The 23,820-nt window shown below is 39.6% G+C and overlaps 2 protein-coding genes across 2 annotated transcripts in view; one reads left to right on the top strand and one right to left on the bottom strand.

Annotated features, from left to right (window-relative positions):
• LOC310950169 (metalloreductase STEAP4-like) overlaps positions 1-12,457 on the top strand; it is a gene marked incomplete at both ends in the record, with an annotated part of 26,055 nt that extends 13,598 nt beyond the window's left edge. Inside the window, 9 exons of the mRNA XM_083917831.1 lie at positions 5,540-5,845; positions 5,958-6,065; positions 7,191-7,261; positions 7,684-7,768; positions 9,328-9,606; positions 9,703-9,797; positions 9,900-10,053; positions 10,154-10,324; positions 12,200-12,457. Of these exons, the coding sequence (XP_083773957.1) occupies positions 5,540-5,845; positions 5,958-6,065; positions 7,191-7,261; positions 7,684-7,768; positions 9,328-9,606; positions 9,703-9,797; positions 9,900-10,053; positions 10,154-10,324; positions 12,200-12,457 (1,527 nt within the window). The remainder of the gene's footprint in view (positions 1-5,539; positions 5,846-5,957; positions 6,066-7,190; positions 7,262-7,683; positions 7,769-9,327; positions 9,607-9,702; positions 9,798-9,899; positions 10,054-10,153; positions 10,325-12,199) is intronic.
• Positions 12,458-15,556: 3,099 nt separating this feature from the next.
• On the bottom strand, positions 15,557-17,217 carry LOC310951067 (serum amyloid P-component-like). The gene is made up of 4 exons (XM_083919141.1): positions 17,167-17,217; positions 16,657-16,759; positions 16,276-16,564; positions 15,557-16,129 (listed from the first exon to the last, which is right to left on the bottom strand). The coding sequence occupies exons 1-4, from the start codon at positions 17,195-17,197 to the stop codon at positions 15,869-15,871; spliced, it is 684 nt and encodes a 227-aa protein (XP_083775267.1). The 5' UTR covers positions 17,198-17,217; the 3' UTR covers positions 15,557-15,868.
• Between the last annotated feature and the right edge of the window lie 6,603 nt (positions 17,218-23,820).

Genomic DNA, 23,820 nt, shown 5'->3' with positions numbered 1-23,820 from the left:
GATTATATAGAATGACACAGATACATCAGAGATTTTCATCTCAACTCACAGAGTATGGCAACCAAAATGACTCTGTTCAGTTTCATCTATCGTAGATCACACAAAGAGTGACGTGGAGTGGAACGGGGAAGGGAGACGTTAGATGCGGTAAAAAAAGATTGTCAAAGCTTGCTTTCCAAGGAGAGGATAAGACAATCCCATGCAAGCGTCGTATTTGTGGAGATTTTTTTTTAGAAGCGTCATAAGCAAGGCTATATAATTCAGCAGCAAAGTATGTCGGAAGCAAGAGGAAAATCTCTAAATCTGCAGTTTCCTGCAGCTCCTCCCTGCCTCTGATTTCTGCCGCTTGGTTTGCCAGATAAGATTCTGAACTTCAAACATGCAGTCAATGCTCATCCTGTTAAAGCAGAGATAGAGGATGAGGCTCTCTGAGCTCTGAGAAGTTTTTATGTGGTATGTAGGCCTGCTGTGGCGATAATGTAATATTGGCTATAAACTCACACACCGTTTCTTTACACAGGGCATACAAATTGGGCTTCATGCAAGAAGCAATATACAAAATGTTCTCTTATTTTTCTCCTTATTCACAGTTTGTTCTTGTTTTGTCAGTAACCACTGCTGTCTGGGATTCACCAGTGTTTTCTTCTCTTCTCTCTTAAAAATATATGAAAAGAACATCTAGTTTTCAGTCTACAAATTGTATGTCCAACACGATGAAACATAAGTTTGAGCTCATCACTCTTAATTACACTGTCACTTTACCTTATACGCTTACATACTGCTTATACAAACTGTTTACACCTCTATATGTATTACTTCACATTATGCATTTACATTCACACGTGTTAACATTTTGTGTTCTTTCAGTTTATTTATTTACAAATACCCTAAATATTAATTTGTTATAATTTGATTATGTCCTTATTTTAGCCCTATAATTCAGCTGTACTATTCCGTCTTATATCTCAATTTGCTCTTATTTGTGTGATTTTCTTCTTTTTTTATATACATATTTAATGAGCATTGTTAGAGGGAGCCCCAAACCATATATTTTTAATGTCAATGACTGCTACTTGTAGTTGTTGCGCACTTGACAATAAATAACCTGAAATTTATAACACACAAAATAGAATATTTTATCATATAATCACATTTAGATTATTATATTTATGTATTAGATTATTATATGTTTTGTTAATATATATTTTTGATTTTCCTGTGAGGCCAGTACTGACACTGTGGAGAATAATATGTTTATAAGTTTATTTAACACATCAATTTCATGGCTGACACTCTATTACTCTCATCAGCCCTAAAACTTTATTAAAGAAACATCTGAAACAGAAATAGGTTACACTTTCATCCAAACTGAATCTGATTCCCATGAACCATATTCTTAGTGTTTTATGATGAACATCCCAGGTTAGTCCGTCTGGAAAGCTGATAATGGAATATTCATAGAATATTTCGAGTAATACCTTTAACAAACTCTGGTTCTAGCATCTGAGGCACAATTTTAGCTTCCCTAAGTTGGATCTCTCCTTTTGTCTCTATTCTGTTTCTCACTCCCTCTGCCGTTCTCTCTGTTTCTGTCTATGTGTCTCATTGTATATACAGTACCTTTATTTGTGCCTTCCTCACTTTCTCTATCACTGTCTGCTTTTTCAACAACTTCAAAATCTGTGCTCAGTCAGAACCTCAATCTGAACCCTGATGCATTACTGCAGTAGTAGCCATCCTATAACAGAGATCCCACAGAACTCAACTATCCTGCAGGCTTTTCCTTGTCCATTGTAGCAGCATGGAACTGCGTATAATGTGCACACTGTAACTGTGCCTCATATCATTCTGTATGCCTTCTGACAGCTGGAAGCAGCTGGAAACTTCAAAATAATTCCCCTCAGGAATTGGACCTCAGCACCACAGCAGTTCACTCTTGCTTCCATTGCATGCAGTGCAGTGCAGTGCAGTGTTGTCTATTAAACTGGCAGAATAAATGTTTAATGTTCACTATTGCACCAATGCATGTTCTTTTAGTAATGAACCACAGGCTAACCCAACACAACATTAACACAATTTGAGCTCAGTTTCTCACGTGAGCTGTAATCTGCAACTCCACCCTGACATTTATAAAAAATGGCAGTTCAGCATGTGTTTGATGTAAACATGTCCCAGAGCACATTACTGGTAAATGTCGCAAGATGTTTTTGGATAAGCACAAAACACTCACATGCTTTCAAATCCTCTCTGGATTTCTGTGGAAACCTTCAAGGACTCAGGTCTTGAAGAGGTGTGTAAGTTTGTCTGCATGAGTGTATTTTTGTTGTTCCACACTAGATGACTGATGACAGCTTGTCAAAATAGGAGAACTGGTAAATGTTTTCTTCGGAATTTTGTCCCTCAAGCAATGAACCATCCTCAAAAAGCTCCTAAAGAAGCTCTTCCAGTCAGCATTGTTTGGTTGAGGTTATGGCCACATTTAGGGTTTGATATGCATTGGTTACAGTTACAGTTCTAATGCTTTATTCATTCTAATCCTTAAAGCTGTCTTTTTTTGCATCAACAACAGATCAGCTGACTCTGTGTAATTTGAAAGCTGTCAAGAGAAAATTGCCTGGCTCTGCAGTGTTCTTCAACTCTAGGGAGTGTTTTAACACCTTTTAACTCATTGTTTTGGTTTTACACAACTTCAAATGAGTGCTAATATCTACTCATGGTGTTTCCTAACATGGTCGCCATAACAATAAAAAGTAATACAGATTTTCACAATTGCTTAGCACATTTCTTGAAACTTTCCACCCTTTTCTCAAAACTTTAAACTGACTTTCAATGACAAACAAAAGCCTCAAAACCATGTTATCTGTGTCTAAAATTAAACAGTGCTCTCAGATCACACACACAACCAGTCAGTATAAAAAACTCCAGAGCAGTCATTAAAGACTACATCAGAAAATGGGCAAAAAACTCTGCACTGTGTGACCGCAGGCTCCATGCTATATGCAGTTTTGGTCATAGACCTGTACTGCCTCTCTTTGTCCTGCTCATAGTCATTGAACAAGAACGTGGCCTATCTTAGTTACAGAAATCTCATCTGTAGTTACTGTTATTGTTCTTGCTCTTCTTTATCCTCATATTTTTCCTTCCATTTCTTTTTGGTGTCAACATTCAACTCACCTGCCCCCTTCCATGCACTGCTAAACTTGCAATATTCTAGTCAATTGGTTTAATCCCATTTTCAAACAAGTGGGAACAATTTTGAATGATTAAACAATGTTGTGTTCAGCTTCAGCAATTGTGAAGAATTTTAGTAAGTACATGTCGTATTTAGAGCTTGTTGTGCTTCCCCAAAGTCACCAAAAGCATCAGCTGCTGAAAAAAGAAATCTGCATCTAAAAGTTTTCATTGTTACTAACAACGTCTTGCACAAGGTTTGAATTTAAACAATTTCCCCACGGGGATTATTAAAGTATTTCTGATTCTGATTCTGAATTGCATACACACACACACTGACTGTATTGAATGCCTTTAAAACTGCTACTTCTCGCACTCCCTTTGTATGTTTGGTTTGTCACTCTGTAACCTGTGCTATTAAAACGCACTTGCTGTTACTACCACTGTAACACCAAATCAGCCACAACTGTAATCTCGAGGATGAGTGAGAGCAAAGTCTTCAGAGATGGAATAAAAATGTTCAATGTGTTCATGTGTTTTTACTCACACCTTGATAACCTTGAGAGCAAAGAGGCATTCTTTATCATTTTTCGTTTACCTTGCTCTGTTAAACAGACAGCCAGTGGAAATCATTACAGCCAGCGACACTTGAGTTTACTTGATGAATTGAATAGCTGTTAATTGAGAGACATATTGGAAAAGAGAGGAGCACTAGGGACAGAGTGAGAGATCGAGCAAAAGAAAGAAAGAAAGAAAGAAAGAAAGGCAGACATTGTAGGAAAGAGAGTGACTTTTAGGCAGATAGAGAAGGAAGATGAGAAGAAAAGAGAGATGTCCCGGAGGCAGAGTGAGTAAATGAGTCATTGGAGTGGATCTGCTATCAGGTCTATTCTAACTGCGCTACAAGTGAATGGATGCCTTAAAGGTTAGGCATAAAATGATTTCTCATTTTGCTGCAATATCCCCCAAGGTAGACATTAATGCTTTAGTTATGGACTTGACTGTAAAAGCTCCTGAGGTAACGCGCTGCTTGTCTGCCATAAATATCGCCAGCTATTTATATGCACATTGTGATTTCAATGAGGCTGCTTTTATGATGAGAAGAATATTTTTGTGCAAATAGTCAGTAAAGTTGATGTGATGCTGTGTTTTCCTACAGCCAGGTAGTCACCCTGTCTGCAGAGCCAAGTCCCTGGGTGCTGCGGATCACAGCTGAGACTCTGTTCAGCTCTGATCATCCTGACCCATTTCAGCACACATACTCACATACTGTATGGGCACACACACACACACACACACACACACACACACACACACACACACACACACACACACACACACACACACACACACACACACACACACACACACACACACACACACACACGAACACGAACACGAACACTTACAAGCAAAGCCAGGCATTCATACAAAGTAAAGCAGCTACACACACAAGACTTACATATGTGCCAAGATTCATTTCTGCTCTGTTGAGTCTGTTCGTGTTGCAACTTTGCAGATGTTTTAGCCATGGGGACATGAACACTAAATTTGCACAAATTCTCTTCCCAGTCGTTTGGTTGGAACAGTGGGTTTTGAAATGATAATGAATCTGTGGGCCAGGATCTCCCACATGGCACCATGTCTGAAATGGAAACAGACGAAATAAAATAAGACGGCCTGGAAAGCAGCAGAATATTTTTTTTCCCCTCACAAATGTGAAAGTCAAATTCTGGCTGAACTAGATATTCCCTTTTGAAGCAGCCTGTGTTTCCAAGAAGCGATAAAATGTTAAAAGATGTGAATCTGAGGGTATAGTTACATCCGCAGAGCGCAGATGGTTCCCCAAGTGATTTACAGGTTAAAGTCCAGCTGTATCAATCAATCTCTAGAATGCATGAGCAGTAAAAATCAATGTCTATGTCTTTTTTCTTGTTGTATGAATGTTTCTGAGGTCTGCTGTACTTTTGTTGTAATTTGTATGAATGTCAGATATGTATGTAAACCAGTGAATGCATAAGTTATCAGAGATCTTAATAAATACACAAACAACAAACAATAAGATAAATAAAATCTCGAAAATTGTTGGATGGAGAGACTCTGTGACAAATATAGTCATATGACTTCATGTGTGCCCACTAACTCCTATCCAAGATATTTCAGGTGTTGATTGCAGGTGTAATAAATAAATATACCCACACACCCACAAACGCACACACACGCACGCACACACACACACACACACACACACACACACACACACACACACACACACACACACACACACACACACACACACACACACATACCTACTCTTACAGCGGGCAGAAACGGGTTAAAAATCTCACGTTGTCGTGCACACTCAAAGAGGGAGAGGCAGTGTAGGCTACAGGTCAGATTCCATAGCAATATAACTTCACAGCAGGGAACACTGACCATCCAAACTCAGAGTGTAAACATGTCAGTTGCAAATGGTATGACGGAGATGAAGCCAGAGAGTGTGTCGCTGCATCCTCTGGGCACAGCTGCTGCCCCTGTGACAGAGATGCTGTGTATCTTCGGGACGGGGGATTTAGGGCGCTCTCTGGGCCTGCGTCTGCTCCAGTCTGGCTACAGGGTGGTGTACGGCAGCCGCAGACCTCACAGCTGTGGCCCCTTGCCTCAGGGAGCTCAGGTACAACACATGGCATAACACTTTTTATTCCTGTGTCAGAGTCTACTAAAAAAAACGTGTGTATGCAGCGGAAACATGTGTCCTAATGTCTTGATTTGTGTTTTTTGTTCAGATTATGAGCCACGAAGCAGCTGCAAAATCAGCCAGTCTGATCTTTATTTGTGTACACAGAGAACACTATGATTTCCTGGAGAAGTTATCACCACATCTTGTAGGAAAGGTGAATCAAGGTTTGATGCTAGAATCTGTCACAATAAGGTACACAAAAGCCTTTGTAGTTACCAGGGAACAAGTCAGGAAGTTATAGCTAATTTCAAAAAGCAAATAATTAAAAAGTCGTTCCTGTTGCTGAATCAAGGAATATAGCCTAGTAAAAATTGAGGATATAGATAGCTTACTGAACTGGAATGGATTTTTTAGTTCCTGCGCATCTGTGAATTTATGTGAACATATTGCTCCCAGTAAACAGTGAATCAGGTGAGAAGTGGGATATAAATGTCTTATTATATACATATTAGTTTTTATTCTTGCCTTGGTTACATACAGTGTGTAAGGTAATGATGCACTACTTAAAGCAATTATTTTCTTTCTTGAATGTCTCAAAGCACTTCCCTCTAAAATCCCACCCTCTTCCCCCTGCCTGACCTCTGACTGTCCCTTCTCCCCTGACATGTGCGGTGAGAGAGAAATGCTGCGTTCCAGTGCCATGGGGAGTCCGAAATTTCGGACCTCCAACTAGGCAAAGTGCACTGGAATGTCTGTCAAAGTGGAAGCTCCTACTATCAAATTCGAGGGAGATTGACCTACCCTGAATTCGCTAGTAGAAGGTTCCACTTTGACATGCATTCCAGTGCACTTTGCCTAGTTGGAGGTCCGAAACATTGGACTTCCCATTGGACTCGACCGCAGCATGAGCAGTGCATCGAAAGAGAGCAATGGATAACAGGCAGGAAGTTGGGCAAATAATTTTGTTCAGACTGAATAAAATTATTGGTCAGACTTTTATCAGAAATATATGAGAATTTAATATTTTTGAGTTTCAACACCTGGGGGATTTCTTTTACATTTTAGTGTACCACAGAAAAAGGGTAAAAATGCCAGAAAGGTAAGAATTACATAAAGTCAATCATTGGTCGAGTGAGTAGTTCCACCAAAAGCCTGTATTTCTCACACACTGCTAAATTTGAATATTTTTTAAGAGACATAAACAGTTTCAAGTATCCAGTTTTTCACAATCACATTTATTGTAATAGGAAAATACGAGACAAGATAAGAGTTAATTGAATTGATTGGACTCCTTTTTTTTGTTCACACTGTTGATTGTGATGTATTGATGTATTAAAAGGTGCTAGTGGACCTCAGTAACAACCTGAAGAAAGGCATGTACCCAGAAGCCAACGCCACCTACCTGCAGAGGTAACAGACTCCGTGAAAGTGTCTCATTCTCATTCTTGAATATACAGTGCAAATTCTTCCATCCTCAAAAATGTAACGTTTTATTCTTTTCATAAACTCAAAAAATGGAGCTAACCTTTCTGCAGACAAATAATGTCAACAATCATTTTGCAACAGTAGGTGCCACTTTAGTTTTTGAACACTGTCTTTTTGGGAAAGGGCTTCTAAAAACCACTTAGAGCATGAGACATCAAAACTCTCAACTGAATCCAAAATAAATGAAAAATAAATGTGCCAGGGTTGCTGCTCCCTTGGCAGGACGACCTGCTGTGTGTCTATTTATTGAAGTGGAAACATTGATTCTCACCATTTTGAGGCCATTCCTGTCCTGTCTTTCTAGATAGAAACAATAGTAACTAAAGTCCTTACTGTGTGTTCCTCAGACTGGTCCCCGGGGCTGATGTGGTGAAAGGCCTTAACACGCTGTCTGCCTGGGCACTACAGAATGGACTTCTGGCAGGAAAACAGGTGAGAGAGGAGTGGAAGTAGGAAATCTGTTAAATGAATTCAGTGGGATCAAAGGCGAAACAGAGCCAGGAAGCTTCTGAGCCTTTAGAGAGGCTTTGGTTGACTGCAGTAAAGATACAAAGACATAGAGCAGCAACAGGGGAGGAGATTACCAACTTGATCTCTTCATGATGAGACATGTTTGACTTAAAACCAGGCAACAATAACTGCTATCACAATTTCCTGGAGTACTATGGGATAAGTTGCTCTCCGACTTGTTAATAATAGGAGATGGATGCTTCACTGTGCACACAAAATCTAGGAAATAAATTTATTTAATTTGTGTTGTTGCAGATGATTGATTTTTTCTATAACAATGCAAGAGAAATCAAGGGAAGTGCTTGTATTACCACAAAAACAAACATACAAACACACTTAATGATGTTATAATGTAGAAAGAGCACAGTTTATTGCAGCTTCCATTTTACAGCTACAAAGGGAAACACAAACAACCTCTGGAGACCAAACCTGAATCTGCCTTGAATCTTCTTCAACAAAACACATACATACACTTGTAAACATATATGGAGAGCTCTATTTTCTTTGAGAACAGGTAGCTGTGAGAGAACAGGAGTGTTTGAATGTAGTATCAGTACACATGTGGTATACAGTATCCACACGCACATGCTTAAAAGTGTGCACTATTCCTCAGCCGGCAATTTGATTAGATCCACAGCGAGGCTGTGGCTCTGTCACATTTACATTCAGATGGAGATTTAGTCTGTCGGCCATCCCCTGCTGTTACTGGTGCAGTAATGTAGGGAGACATGGCTGGCTGCCCGGTCCACTTATACACACACCTGGGGGAAAACTGCTCAATCCCACTGACTGCACTGAATGCCTTTCAAACTGCTCCTTCTCTCACTCCCTTTGTATGTTTGGTTTCTCCCCCTCTACAAACAATTTAATCGTCTTATCACAGAGCTCTGAGTATAAATGGGATTACACATTGAGCAGCATATGTATATATAGTATGCATGTGTCTTTACATAGCCATATCCTTCCAGGGGGTTCGTCTCAAAATTACTGGAACAGCACAGTTGAGATCAACAAAAGATGGGTAATTCTTCAGACAGACACTGTAGGTGAACACAGTGCAGTCATGCGCTAGATATTCCAAAGAGGGCTGGTGAGTCATCTAACAATAAACTTAGAGTAATTATTAGCGAATGAAAAACAAAAGCTGAGCAGAATTCCGCAAGTGGAAATAATTTCTATTTTTATCATTATTACAAGGCATTGTCAAAGAAAAAATGTGTCTATTAGTGGATAAAAGACTATATTACTGATCACACTTGTTTGAAAAGGTTTGCTTAAAACTAAGGTGTCCCTTTGAAGGAAATGATTGAGTCTTTTTTTAAATGAAAGTATGTGTATATTATGATCACTTTTAATAGATGTATGTCTTCAGCAGGAGCCAACAGGCTCGGGGGCTTGGGGGAGTGAAGCGCTGGACTAACTTTTTGGTTTGATCATGTCATAGTATTTGTTGAATGTTAACACACACAACCATGCTGCAGGTGTACCTGTGTGGGAACAGTGCAAAAGCAAAGCAGGCAGTAGCAGACATGGCCACCAAGCTTGGCCTCACTGTTCTGGATAAAGGGTCTCTGTCAGCAGCCGGAGAGCTGGAGGACTTCCCACTGCAGCTGTTCCCAGAGTGGAGGCTGCCGCTAAGAGTGGCAGTCGGACTTACTGCCTTCTTCTTCTTCTATCTGCTCATTAGAGATGTTGTCTATGCATATGTTGAGCAGGGGAAAGACATCTCCTTCAGAATCATGGTGTCCCTGGCCAACAAGGTAAAGCTATGTCCATCTCCGGTTTAGTGTCCGTTACAGATGGTAATTTGTGTTCCCCTTAAAGGATATTTTCTGTGTTCATCCCCCATCTTTCAGGTGTTTCCCATTGTGTCTCTCATCATGTTGTCTCTGTGTTATCTGCCTGGTGTCATAGCTGCCTTCCTTCAGCTCTACAGAGGAACCAAGTACAGGTCAGACACCAGGACAAAAATGTCCACAACCTGTCCGATTAATTTAAAAAAAAAAAGGTGTATCATTTTTGGAGGCTTAAAGCTCACGTTCGCATGTTACAGGCGCTTCCCTGATTGGCTGGATCACTGGATGCTGTGCAGGAAGCAGATGGGTCTGATTGCACTGGGCTTTGCTTTTCTCCATGCCATCTATACATTCATGACTTCTCTTCGTTATGCTGTCAGACACAAACTTATCTCGCTTGTGGTGGATGAGGTACAGAAAGCTGGTTAAAACCTTGCAGTGTTCTGCAATCCTGTAGTGAAGCACGGCATAAAGCTAACCATACATTACTGTCTCTCTCCATCTCCTTTAGATGAAGGCCAATAAAACTACCCCGTTTTACTTTGACAACACAGAAGCATGGGGCACAGACTCATTCTTTGTGCTGGGAATCCTGGGATTCTTTCTTTATGTCCTGCTAGGACTAACATCCCTGCCCTCTGTGGGAGGCTCTCTCAGCTGGAGAGAGTTCAGCTTCATTCAGGTCAGAGCGCAGCTGGAAATGTACACTTCCTTATGTGCATTTGTTAGTGTTCAGGAGAGAGAGAGAGAGAGAGAGAGAGAGAGAGAGAGAGAGAGAGAGAGAGAGAGAGAGAGTGAGAGAGCGAGAGAGTGTGTGCTTGTGTGTACCCAGACGTTATCAGTCATGTGCTTACTACCAATAAAACACGTCTTTTAGGGCAGTAATGATCTATAATCTGAGTTTCCAAGTATTCGTCAGAGTTATTAAAGTGTTGTAGAAGCAATATGTCACTGGTAGTCATATCCCCGGAGCCTAGTTAAATAACCACCTAGCAGAGGCACACCGACTGAAAGCCTGGCTGAGTTTAGCCCAGGATCTTAAATGTTAAGTTATTCATTAAATAGAATTATGATACCTGGTATAATCCCCAGGGAGGAGATTGTTAATACAGGTCACAGGTTCATTTGTATAAAGGTCAGGTCCATAGGTAGACCTCAGATAAAGTATGAGACTCAGAGAGGTCTAGGTCAAGATAATGCTTATGATCTGATGAGAAAGGTTGTGAAATATGTATAATAACAGCTTTTCACATGTTGACGGCAATAATTTTACAACATGTGGCCTACAATGTGTTTTGAAACAAAAGACTGAATTTCCTTTACACAGACTTTAAATAAAATCCCTGATTATCATTGGGGCATGGTTATTACACTATTACACCGACTGCACCACGTTAATATGAATGTTTTCTTATTGTTCTGTTTACTCTAGTCACTGTGGATGAGAACATCAACAGCCAAATGCTAAAAATATGAAAGCACATTATCCAGGTAATTAACAATAACCAAGCCTTAAAGGCTACTGGTGCTGTAAACCAATTACGCTGGAACAGCTGTGAAACAAATGGTATTTTTAGGTTATTGTAATACTTTTACTTAAATACGTTAAAATCAGAAGAAATATCAAATTCAGTATGTGAGAAGTTTCTATTAATATGACTTGTACTGTAGTTTTAACAATATAATTCACGAAAAACACAATTTTTCTTTTGGAAAATTCAAATTTCTATCATGCAATAAGTGTATATTTGTATATGTCAGTGAATCTCTCATTTTGTAGTAAAACACTTGAAGAATTGTAATGTTTTGGGGGAAATGATTATTTGCTTTCTTGCCAAGAGTTAGATGAGATTGATAACCCTCTCCTACATGTTTGCTATGATGAAGCTACCAGCAGCCAGTTAGCTTAGCTTATAATGAAAATTGAAAACTGGAGAAAACATTCAACTTTGCTTTGTGCAACGATGACAAAATAAGCTTGGCAGCCCCTCTTGTTTGTCTGTATGATAAGCAAAGATGGGCTGGCTGTTTCCACCTGTTTACTTTGTGCTAACCTAAGATAACAACTATATATTTACCATACAGACATAAGACTGGTATGGATCTTGTTGTCTAAATGGCTGTCCACGCCACACCAACTACGACGATAACTACAAATATATAGTTTTAAAAAACCTTGTAACTTAAGTGGATGGCGTAGTATACACCACAATTATAACGCCAACGACAGTGGCAAACATTAACATGGGAATTACCTTCAGAGCAATTTGATGAATGATAGAAACACTGAAAACCATTGAAAAGTATAAAGAGTGGGCAGATGTGGAAGAAATGGAAGGTAGGGCGGCTTATAGAGACATACGGTAAAACTGAGCTTTTCAGGCAGAGGGTGAATACAGGTTTATTCGGACAGACTGCATGAAAAAAATATTTTTTTAACATTAAATGATGTAAACATGTTCTAGTAGAAACCCAAAATGCACATATGAAACTAAAAAAATGAGCACAATAAATACCCTTTAACATTTGCTTTTTACGTGATCTTTTTTTTTCTCAGTCTAAGCTGGGCCACCTGACCCTGCTCATATGCACGGCACATGGCTACATTTATGGATGGAACAAATTTCTTCGTCCCTCTACTTACAAATGGTACACTCCTCCTGGCTACATGCTCTGTCTGATTGTGCCTTCTGTGGTGCTGGTGCTCAAAGCGCTTGTCCTCCTTCCCTGCGTGGATCGAACCCTAACCCGCGTCCGACAAGGCTGGGAGAGGACCAAGCCAAGGGAAGAGATGGGTAAGGCTACCAACCTGTGAATCATGACTTCTGAAGTCACCAGGTGGGCTGATCATTGAGAGTTTCATTCAGTCATTTTTTTGTTTGTTTCATTTGTTTTAATTATGCAAGAAAAATACAAGCTAATAATTTCCCCAAATGTTTGGAAAACATTATGGTATGTAAAATGATTAATATTTAACAATAGTAATAATAATTCTGTCCTTGCACAGCTGGTGTGTGAATATGTCCTTTGATCAGTTGGCCCTGCCTCCTCTCTATTGTGCAATAGCCAAACAAAACAAAAAAAGTATAGTTTATATCAGCCAAATGGACAGGTCTCCGTGGATATAAATGTTTTTAATGTCTATTTCCTTTGAGCTTTGAAAAAAAAAAAAGATTTCATGTTTGTGCTGTATCGTTTTCACAGAATGTGGTGAAAAATAGATAGTTATCCCCTGCTGACCTTCATTGTTTTGATAAACATAGGCAACAGTTTCCGCTTTCCTCTCTCCTCTCCCTTCAAGCTGTGCGATTGTATCCCTGAGGTTGCTCTCTTTCCATGATGTTATTGATCTTCCTTTTTACTAACACAAATACCTCCCTGCCTAGACCTGCCTGCTACTTACAGGCATGCAAACATGCACACTACACTTTGCATACAGATGCACATACACAGTCTAAGGGGGAGTAGGGTTAAGCTAATTACATGCATGCAGAGTTGACACACACACGCACAGATGTACACAAACAAGTGCCAGCACCACAGTGGACCACAGATTTGGAAGCCAAAAGCAGTCTCAGGAGGAAGAACAGGTGTAATGAAAGCAGTCTTTTTTAGATCTAAAACAGACAGGGTTACTGAGGGTTAAGCAGGTAGCTAACAGTCATCAGAGCAGAATGTAGGTTCTATAACGGCGATTGGTAAAGACTGAGCTGCATATAAGGAGCCGCTGGATAGGCAGGTCTCTTGATCAGGTGATGAGCAGAGGTGGCAGAGTCAATAGTGATGGCTGGTGGTGCAGAATGGCAGGTGTGGAACAACAAGAAATAGTACGTACAACACTAATCGGACTCATCGAGATGCAGAAAACGAAAGAGAGGAGGATGGAGCAGCTGTCACCATGACAGAGAAAGAAATATGCAGCAAATTTTCTTTTTTTGCCCTCAGCAGACGTTTGGTCAGAGGCATTATGTTATCTTGCATCTAACAACATTATCTGCACACACAATCTACAATCCCTTACATCCTCTCACATTGTATTATTCTCCTATTACCAAAACCGCTGTTGATTTTAACCTATTTCCTGCTGTTGGGGTGTGTGTGGGTGTGTGTGGGTGTGTGTGCGCGCTGATGTTTAAATGAGATAGAGTATTCAAACATTGCCCTGGGAAAGAATTAAGCAACATACAGAAAAGGTGTGAAATTATCTAGCTTTCCACTCGTGTTTAATTTCACGCACCCAGGAAACCCTGAAACCATGTCCAGCCATGAAGGATAACTTCTGTGTAAGCAAAAATAAACAGCCAACATTGTGGGTTTAGATCCATTTTATGGGCCCCATTTATTGAAGAGTTCACCAGGTTTCATCTGTGAAATGTACAAATTATGTTAAGTAATAAAATGACATATTTCACTTTGCTATGCCAAAGTCTGAACATAGCTTGAGATTTTGCACATTTGCTTTGTTACAACATGATCTTTTACTAAATTAATTGAAATGTCTCGTCTAAAACTGTGAAGTTGTAAAGTTGTAAGAAAATATGTTAATTTTTGTGAATTAAAAAAACATAAATGATTATATAGAATATGAATATGTGTATAATGGGGCACATGCACGGCGCCCAGGACATCAAGTGTGCAAATGGCATGCAAAGTGACAGTGTTCCTCATTGTCCGGTGAATTAAACTTTTACAATATGCCCAAACTCTCAAACTCTCAGCCTGTGATGTAAAAGTTGCCCTCCATTACATCAGCGAGCAGCTTGCGTACCACAAGGGGCTTTTTCTGAGTTCTCATGCAGCACTTAATGCTTAATTGATTCAACAGGAATGCCAAAAGAGATGTGTTTAAGGTGAGTAGTGGTATTACTACAGCTCCTATCGTGCAGCCTAATTCATTGTGGAAGTCCCTGGACGTTTGCAAGTGGCCCGCAGCATCACTATTGACATATAGTGTGAGCAAATGCTGCAATTCATTCATGGCTCAAACATGGCTTTGACTTTTTAGCCCACTAATGAATCAAACAATGCAAAATAAACATATATATATGTTTACTATATATTTATATACTGTATATATATATATATATATAGGTATATACGTCTCAGCGCATAAAGTCCCGGCGTGCTGGGAGACTTGCTCAACGCTCTCCCTGTAGGCACAAAGCGTTTTCTCCGGGTTCTCTGGCTTCCTCCCACAGTCCAAAGACATGAACGTGTTAGGTTAATTGATGACTCTAAATTTCTTGTAGGTGTGAATGGTTGTCAGTCTCTGTTTGTCTCTATGTGCCCTGCGATAGACTGGCGTCCTGTCCTGTCGAGAGACAGTATGTGTGTAACAGTTGAAACTGAACAAATACCTTTGTAACAAAAAAATGATAGACTTAAAAATAGTACAATTATTATTATACTACAAATAAAAATTATGAATACAATTTTTGTTTGTATTCATCTAAATTACATTTGAAGTCATATATAAATTCATAAACACATTCATAGTTTGGTTAAGTTGTTATTTTTGATCAGAAAGCAAGGACACCCCTGCCCCCATCCCCAGTGGAACTTATTCCCTTGAAGACACTGATGTAGAAACCCAAGCAGTACCCATGTCTTCATGGGCTAACGTCGTGATTGCCTATAGGCTAAAGTAGACAGATATAGTGTACAAAGTAGAGCTCTGGCAGCACCTCGGGGACCCAGAGCTGGATCGGGCCTCTGAAACATGCCAGAGATTAAAAGAAATGTGTTGCATCAAGGCTTGTTGAGCTGTTATCAAGGGGCCCGACATTTCCAGGGCACCCCTGCCTTCCACTGATGTACTGAATATTATTGAATGATTTATGTCAGAATGACGGACACAAGACAGGACTGCAAAATGTGCCATTTTTAATTAACTTTCATCACACAAAAAGCTGCAGAACTGGCAGACCCAAGATGCCCCATGATTTCATATAACAATTAATAACTAACATTACATTGAAGATGATGACCCAAAATTAAGTAATATGTAAAGCACTGTAATTTTTTTTTCATCCCAAATAGCAAGCTGCAAACTTAATTACATACTCAAAAGAAAAGACCTTGTATGAAGCAGTATTTAAGGTGTTGTTTTAGTGGGACTATACTAGTCTACACAAGCAGGCTCACCCATAAGGGGGGGTAACTATAAAAGTAAATGTTATCTAAATGTCAGGTTAATATGAGTAAAGCAGATCTGGGGAGGACCCATTTATTGGACCCCTTCAGGGGAACCGCATTGCTGAGGCCAGGACTGTACACAGGCCATTGTTTTATCTTCTATTAGCACTCTCCCGGTGATCTTGAAGTCCAGCGCCCTCCAATTGAGCACATTCCCTGGGGTGAAGTTTAGATCATTCACGTAGCGCTTGATCTCACAGGGTGAAAGGACGTAGTTCCACATGTTGACATCAGACATCATGCCAACGAAAGACTGACTGATGTCAAAAGATCCGCCATAGGAATCCTGCTCCTGCAATTATTGCAAATAGTTTACATAAACACATTTAGATACTGTACAATTTGTTCTGAAAACAATACTTTAAGGACACTAAATGAATCAGAATTGACCGGTCTACAGAAATTTCTGGAATTCTATAAATTATAAAGTAAACTTACCTGTCCAATGATAACAATGGGTCGACTGATTGTTGATCCTCCAACAAATTTCCTGGTTAAGGGCTCGCCGTCTAACCACAGCTGCACCAGACCAGATGCAGAGTCCCATGTAGAACAAATAGAGTGCCATGTGTTCAACTTGTAGTCCTGTGCTCCATAGACTGCGTTTTTATTTCCGACAAAGAAATGAATCCCACTGGATGCAAACTTGAATATCAGGAAGGCATTGTCAGCAGAAGATGTGGCCACAGAGAAAAGTGAGTGGTCTCTGGCAAGGTCTGTAATGGACCTGCAGGCATTGAAAGAAAGACAAAATAGATATGAAACAATTATACTCAGAGATATAGGCACATTTTTTTATGCATTTTGCACTTTAATCACCTGAAACAGACAGTCACAGCACTGAATTCCTGTCCTGTTGTTGTCAGTCGCACATTCGCTGTGCTTGATTTTTCTGGGAAGGTGAACATTTTACCAGACATATCTACAAAAAAAAAATTGAAAACATTGTAACAAACAGAAGCATTGACTCTGATGGGATATATTTTCACACAGATCAGTGGGTTATTTTCTCCTGCAAATATCAAGTCTGTGAACGAAACAAAATAATGCTGTTGGTTGGAATATGATTCAAATAGATTTAAGTATAACATACAGTATGTGACAGTATATTACCATGACACAAGCATATGTACCACACACACACACAAACACACACACACACACACACACACACACACACACACACACACACACACACACACACACACACACACACACACACACACACACACACACACACACACACACACACACACACACACACACACACACACACACACAGACACACACACACTAAGGAAAAGCTGTTAAAGTATATATATGTTTTACCTTGAGGTTTTGCAACACATGCTGTCAGCATCACCAGTAGAAGCAAAAACGCCATCTGATACAAAGGGAAATAAAGAGCCCCAAAGAAAATATTATCCGAGATCCTGATCCAAATGCTGTTGAGTTGCTATTAACACTTAAGCTGCCAGTGTACACTGCCATTTTGTGATACAATATACAGTAAAGTGCAATGAAAAAAGTGCAGTCATTTTTATTTACTCTATTTTGCATCAGATATCATGTTGTGATCTTACCTTTAGGTTTGTGTCAAGATGTTGTGCACAACAGTGACTTGGAATGAGTTTTTATACCCTCACTGGTTCCTCATTCCTTTCGGTGACTATGTGCCTGTCAATCTTGGATCTTTAATTTAAATGTTACTTCCTTGTAAACACAATAATTTTAACACGGCTAACATTAGGTGTGTCAACATGGACAATATTTCTTCAACAAGCCCGCTCTAAGTATCCAATCTGCCTGAAATATAATATTCATTCTACGACTTTATAAAATTTAAATTTATGCAACAGCTGGTACTGCCTTTTAATACAACATTTTCCAAGATGGGCCTACATTGGGTCCATATTTACTTATTAATATATTAACTCAAGTTAAATAACAAACATAGCCCACTTATTTGAACCCAAATGGCAACTCTTTCCCATTTCTAACTAGGCAGTTTTGTTTGAATTCACAACGATAACTACAGTACATGTTTAAAATTTTAAATTATTTTGTTTGGTGTATTTCATGAACAGATCGATGAACCAGCTGCATGATTGAACTTTAAGGCAATCAGACACTTTCAAACTGTTGCTTTGTAGAAACTTTAATTTAGTTTGATGTATTGAGGATATTGAGCAAATAGTCAATAGGTTGGACAGATGGCATTGTTTTTGGTTGATTGATCATTTTGATGGTTGCTGAAACCATGTTGTTCCATGCTCTTGATCAGCTAAAATGACTTGCTAAAGCACACTATCAACAGTACAACACCCTGTTTGTACTGTCTTTAACATCCAATAATAAATCCTCTCTGCAGAGGACTTAAGTGAGGGAGGAGTCTGTATTCTCCTCTCTCATGACATCAGTGGAGCCCACAGCTCCGAGCAAATGTTTCCTGGAGAATGGCATCAGATCAGCTGGAGGGATGAACCCTGGAGAGGGATCAGACCGAGAGAACTAGACAGAGGACACTCAAGTCAGCGGGGAAAAGCTCTCTCAGTTTGACTGAGATTTCCAGACAAGATAAGATGAGGGTGGCGGACAAGAATGACAGAAACACTCTTCATTCACACTAAAATTTACTTTAGAGATCATTTACCACTTGTCACATCATAAGGTTTCAAAGGGTATTTATATCTTATAAAAAATGCTATTGTATTGTATACATAGATAATGCATAGGGTGAGAAGTTCAGCCATCCGTGAGAAACTCGGAGTAAAGCCGCTGCTCCTTAGCGTTGAAAGGAGCCAGTTGAGGTGGTTCGGACATCTAGTAAGGATGCCCCCTGGGCGCCTCCCTAGGGAGGTGTTCCAGGCACGTCCAGCTGGGAGGAGGCCTCGGGGAAGACCCAGGACTAGGTGGAGAGATTATATCTCCACACTGGCCTGGGAACGCCTCGGGATCCCCCAGTTAGAGCTGGTTAATGTGGCCCGGGAAAGGGAAGTTTGGGGTCCCCTGCTGAAGCTGCTGCCCCCGCGACCCCGGATAAGTTGTTAAAGATGAGATGAGATGAGATGACTTAGATAATGCACCACTAGAACCAGTATGCAGCGAAGAAAAGTAAGTCACATTCACCAAATTGTCTTAATTGGACAGACTCATTGTAACATGCTTATTTCAGCCAGAGGAATGCCACCTAGCATAATCAATGCCCCAAACATTGCCATATAGGGCTATCTGATTCACTTCAAGTGCGGGCAAGATTAATTCACAAAATTGTTACAAAACATGAATATATATGAACAGATTCTGTAATGTAGAATCTGTAGGCAACAAGACAATATTTGAGAGCTTTATTTAAAACAAGTAGAGCCATTGAGAGCAAGCTCTCTTCAGGACACCTTGATTATAGTACAAGCAAAAGAAAGTTACAGTATATATCAACAAACAAAACAAAATATGTTCTCTTCTCACTGTTAATTACTGCCACCCAACTCATACGACACATACCATTGCAATTACAGTGCACACCCAAAATTATCTTTTTTGAAAAGCACAGCCCTAGTTAATGTGTCAATGTGAAAAACAGAGCACACAATGCATATTCATATAGACACACTGGGCTGCACATGAGGAGCAACTGTGTACACGTGTGACTCAGACTTAGGTGTGGAAGAACAGGAGAGCAATCAGATGATGGAGATGCAGACGAAGGAAGAGAGGAGGACGGAAAAGCTGTCCCTAGACAGAGTCTGGTACTACACGACAAATACAGTATGCAGCGTCTTTTTTGCCCAAAGTAGAACATTTAGTCAGAGGCATTGTGTTATCTTGAATCTAACCACATTATCTGCACACACAATCTGCAATCCCTTACACCCTTTCACATTGTATTATTCTACCATTACCAAAGAACTGCTGTTGATTTTTGCCAATTTCCTGCTGTGTGTGTGTGTGTGTGTGTGTGTGTGTGTGTGTGTGTGTGTGTGTGTGTGTGTGTGTGTGTGTGTGTGTGTGTGTGTGTGTGTGTGTGTGTGTTGATGTATAAATTAGATAGTATTCCAACATTGCCCAAGGAAAGAATCAAGATGTATCCACGAACGGGGAAGCTGTGAAACAAGCTATCTTACATTCAAAATTTGCACTTATGCTTAATTTCACACACATAGGCAACCCTGAAACCCATAATTTAATTATGTGTGTCCAGCCATGAAGGCTCACTTCTATATGAGCATAGATAAACAGCTTAAATTGTGGGTAAGGAGACAAATTGCACACAATTGCATTAAGAATTCAGCCAGGGTTCATCTTAGAAATGTACTCATGGGTGTTAAGTATTTTATGGTGTACAAAAGTACACTATTATGGTTGTAAAAACACCAATGAAATCCTGTTTTTTGGTCGTACCCAAGAAAAATTTTTAATTACAAGGAAGTTCTTCCATTACTGACATGTGTTCCAGTTTGCACTGACCGAAATAAAGAAACAAGTTCAGACACATACCATTGCAATTACAGTGCACACCCAAAGAAAGCACGGCTCTAGTTAATGTTTCAATGTGACATAATTTAGAACACTGTAATGGTGCTGAACTTTAAATAGACAATTACGCTTTTGACATTCTTTCAAAGGGACTACAAACAGAGCACAAAATGCACATTAATACAGACTCACTGGGCTGCACATGAGGAGCATCTGGGTACATGCATGACTTAGGTGTGGAAGAACAGGAGAAGTTACAACACAGAAAACAATCAGATGATGGAGATGCAGACAAAGGAAGAGAGGAGGACGGATAAGCTGTCCCTAGACAGAGTCTTGTACTACACGACAAATATGCAACGTCTTTTTCGCCCAAAGTAGACCATTTATTCAGAGACATCATGTTATCTTGCATCTAACAGCATTATCTGTACACACAATCTGCAATCCCTTACAGCCTCTCACATTGTATTATTCTCCTACTACCAAATAAATTCTGTTGATTTGTATTCCTGCTGTGTGTGTGTGTGTGTGTGTGTGTGTGTGTGTGTGTGTGTGTGTGTGTGTGTGTGTGTGTGTGTGTGTGACTGTGTGTGTGTGTGTGTGTGTGTGTGTGTGTGTGTGTGTGTGTGTGTGTGTGTGTGTGTGTGTGTGTGTGTGTGTGTGTGTGTGTGTGTGTGTGTGTGTGTGTGTGTGTGTGTCTGTGTGTTTGTGTGTTTGTGTGTGCTGATGTTTTTTTTTTTTATTTGCAGTAGCCCAAAGAGTAACCCAGAAACAAGTAAACCAGTATACACATGGGTATGTAGTGGTGTTGTTCAGGTCCAAATCTTGACATTCTAGTGCAAAGTATTTAAATTCCACATATTGTGTTAGAAATATGCATAGTGATAGCCCTTTACAGCTTGAAACCCAAACACATTGCAGTTTGATTTTACAGTTGGCTGACCTCCTGGAGACAAATGAGACGTATATGGAGCTATCTTTTGTCATCAAATGAAACAACACTAGTCTGGAAACCAGATGAAGCTGCTGAGCTCATGTTTTATGTGCTCTAGCAGGTATGTCAGGACCCTCTCCCATTCATTTCCAGTTGGCGAGATCCAGGAGAAGCCATCATAAGCGGATATCTCATGTGGGGTGAGTATACAGTTAGAAAATGACTGAAAGAGAAGCATCATAGTTAGTGACCAGCTTGAATCCAGAGCAATTTCCCAGGCTCATGAATTTTGGATCAAACTGTCAAACTAGGGGGCGCTGATCTGTATAGCCTATTTCTCATGTTTTCAGGAACACACAATAGTGTACTATTTAGCTGTAATTTGAGAAAAGTTGCAGCCCAGCCGCCATTGTTTTGTCAAAGTGTAACAAGCACTGCCTCAACTCATGTGTCGATGCGATGGAGTAGTGATGGAGTAGATAAATAAAACACAGTACAACTTTACAACTTTCCTTAACATCAAAAACGTGTTTGATCTGGCCTCAAATCAAAAGGTGTAGGAAAAGTGAGGTACCTACGATGTGTAATATATGAATTAATCACCTTATTAATTATTAATTAAGCTAATCATTTTTTTCTCCTTAAAAAAGGCCCCTCGCCAGTGTCTACAGGTTTTTTTAAATCAAATTTTGGCAAAGGTTTAACACCTGTAAAAGTAGAAAAAACATTTTAATAATACTTATATCAACTTCTCTTATCAATTATTTTAGCAATCTCAATCGGAAATCTCAGCATCTCAAGACTCTTTGCAAAACAGAATGAAAGATCACAGACAACAACTTGGGTTTTGGGGTATTACTACACAAATATGAATTTATTTATATACATAATAGGTTATAACATGAAATGGCGCACATGGATATAAAATGGATGGGCATGGCAAAAGCTATGATTTGGAAATAGAATATTGCCTAATCATACCTTCATTAAAAGTAAAGTTTAATATCAAATGGCCAGTGGTTAAACATTTGATCAGATCTGCTCATTAAAGTACCAATGACATCATCTCACCAAATACTCAGCTTTGAAGAGGGGGAATCCAGGAAATGGAGGATCTGTCTCCAGCTTCCAGCTAGTCGTGGAGTGCGCGGTGCTTTTCCGGGGCCAGGGCTGGCTGAGCCGGGTCAGGACCAGTCGTCAGGGCCAACAGGCGGGAGGGCAGCAGTCCACCAGGGTGGCACTGGACAGTCTCTTGAGAGGGGACCCTTAACCGTGGTAATGGATGTTCCACATCGAGGGTTACTATGTTGTTAACCCAAAATCTTCAGCTATTAAGCCATATAACGTCTTTCTGGATTCCTCAGCAGGGACAGCTTGAGTTAGGTGGAAAGTCACTCGGTCTCTTCTGGCAAGTTTTTGGTGAATACTGGATTTTGATATAAACTTTAAAAAAGTAAATCCGTGCTGTTGACTAAAGCTTGATTTTTCTGGTCGGAATAAAAATGAGCTTGTTCTCAAAAAGTCGAGCACTGACTTAAAACAACACTTGAGGGATTAATAAAATGTTATTAATAAAATAAACTTTTAAACAAAGTCCATCAGAAAGTTACTGGTAGAAGATAAAGACAAAATTAGACTAGATGTTACAAAATAAAAGACTGTACAATGGATAAGACAGGACAAGATTAAGAAGACAAAAGAATACTGGACCTAAGACTCAGACTTTGAAGAGGCAGAAGTCAAAAGACTGAGGAGGCAGCTTGGATCTGCTCCTTAAGTCCAGTTCCAAGGTGTGGCCTGAGATGCTGAGATACATTCATTTTCCCAGCTTTAACTGGGAGAAACACCCTCTTTCTTTCCCGTTCTCAAAAGAAGAGATCAGTTTTCACATGAATAAAGCAAATCAGACCAAATGTATGAATTGAACAGTGAATAAGCACAGTAACACATAATGTGAACTTTCTCTTACTCAATAATCCTGTGGAACACATTCACATGTTAAAATAATCATTTTGTGTTAGTTACTTAATATATCTTGATAATGTGTAAACGTGATAATATACAGTATGGCATGACACGCTCTTACAGACTGCGACAAACTTAAAATACAATCCTTATTTGATTTCTTCATGACAGTACTTACAGTATCATGTTTAACCTTTGTGTCGTGTTCGTTTCTCCCCTCTTACTTTGGGCTTTCTTGTCAAATTTCAACCAGCCTGTTTTAACTACTCTTACATTAACACAAAAACCACTGATCATCACCAAATTCCCCTTTAAGCTGTAAACAATAACTCAGTCTAATGGTTTACATTAATAACTGCAGTATATATACAAAGAATAGACACAGAAATTAAATAGTTGTTGTAAATTGCATCCCAAATAGGTGGTCTGTGAGAAGATAAGATACATATTAAGATAAGCTAAGATACATTTTAAGATCCTTGAAGGAATATTTGTCTTGGACTTCAATGCTGTCACATAAAGCTGCTTTACATATAATTAAAAAAAAAAATACAATGGCAATGCAACAGGCCATACACAGTCCTGCTGTATTACACAGCAAAGTA

Source organism: Echiichthys vipera (assembly GCF_963691815.1).
Source record: "Echiichthys vipera genome assembly, chromosome: 8".
Classification (NCBI taxonomy): Eukaryota; Metazoa; Chordata; class Actinopteri; order Perciformes; family Trachinidae; genus Echiichthys; species Echiichthys vipera.
Note: the sequence above shows the minus strand (reverse complement) of the source record. Positions and strands in the feature narration are given on the sequence as shown.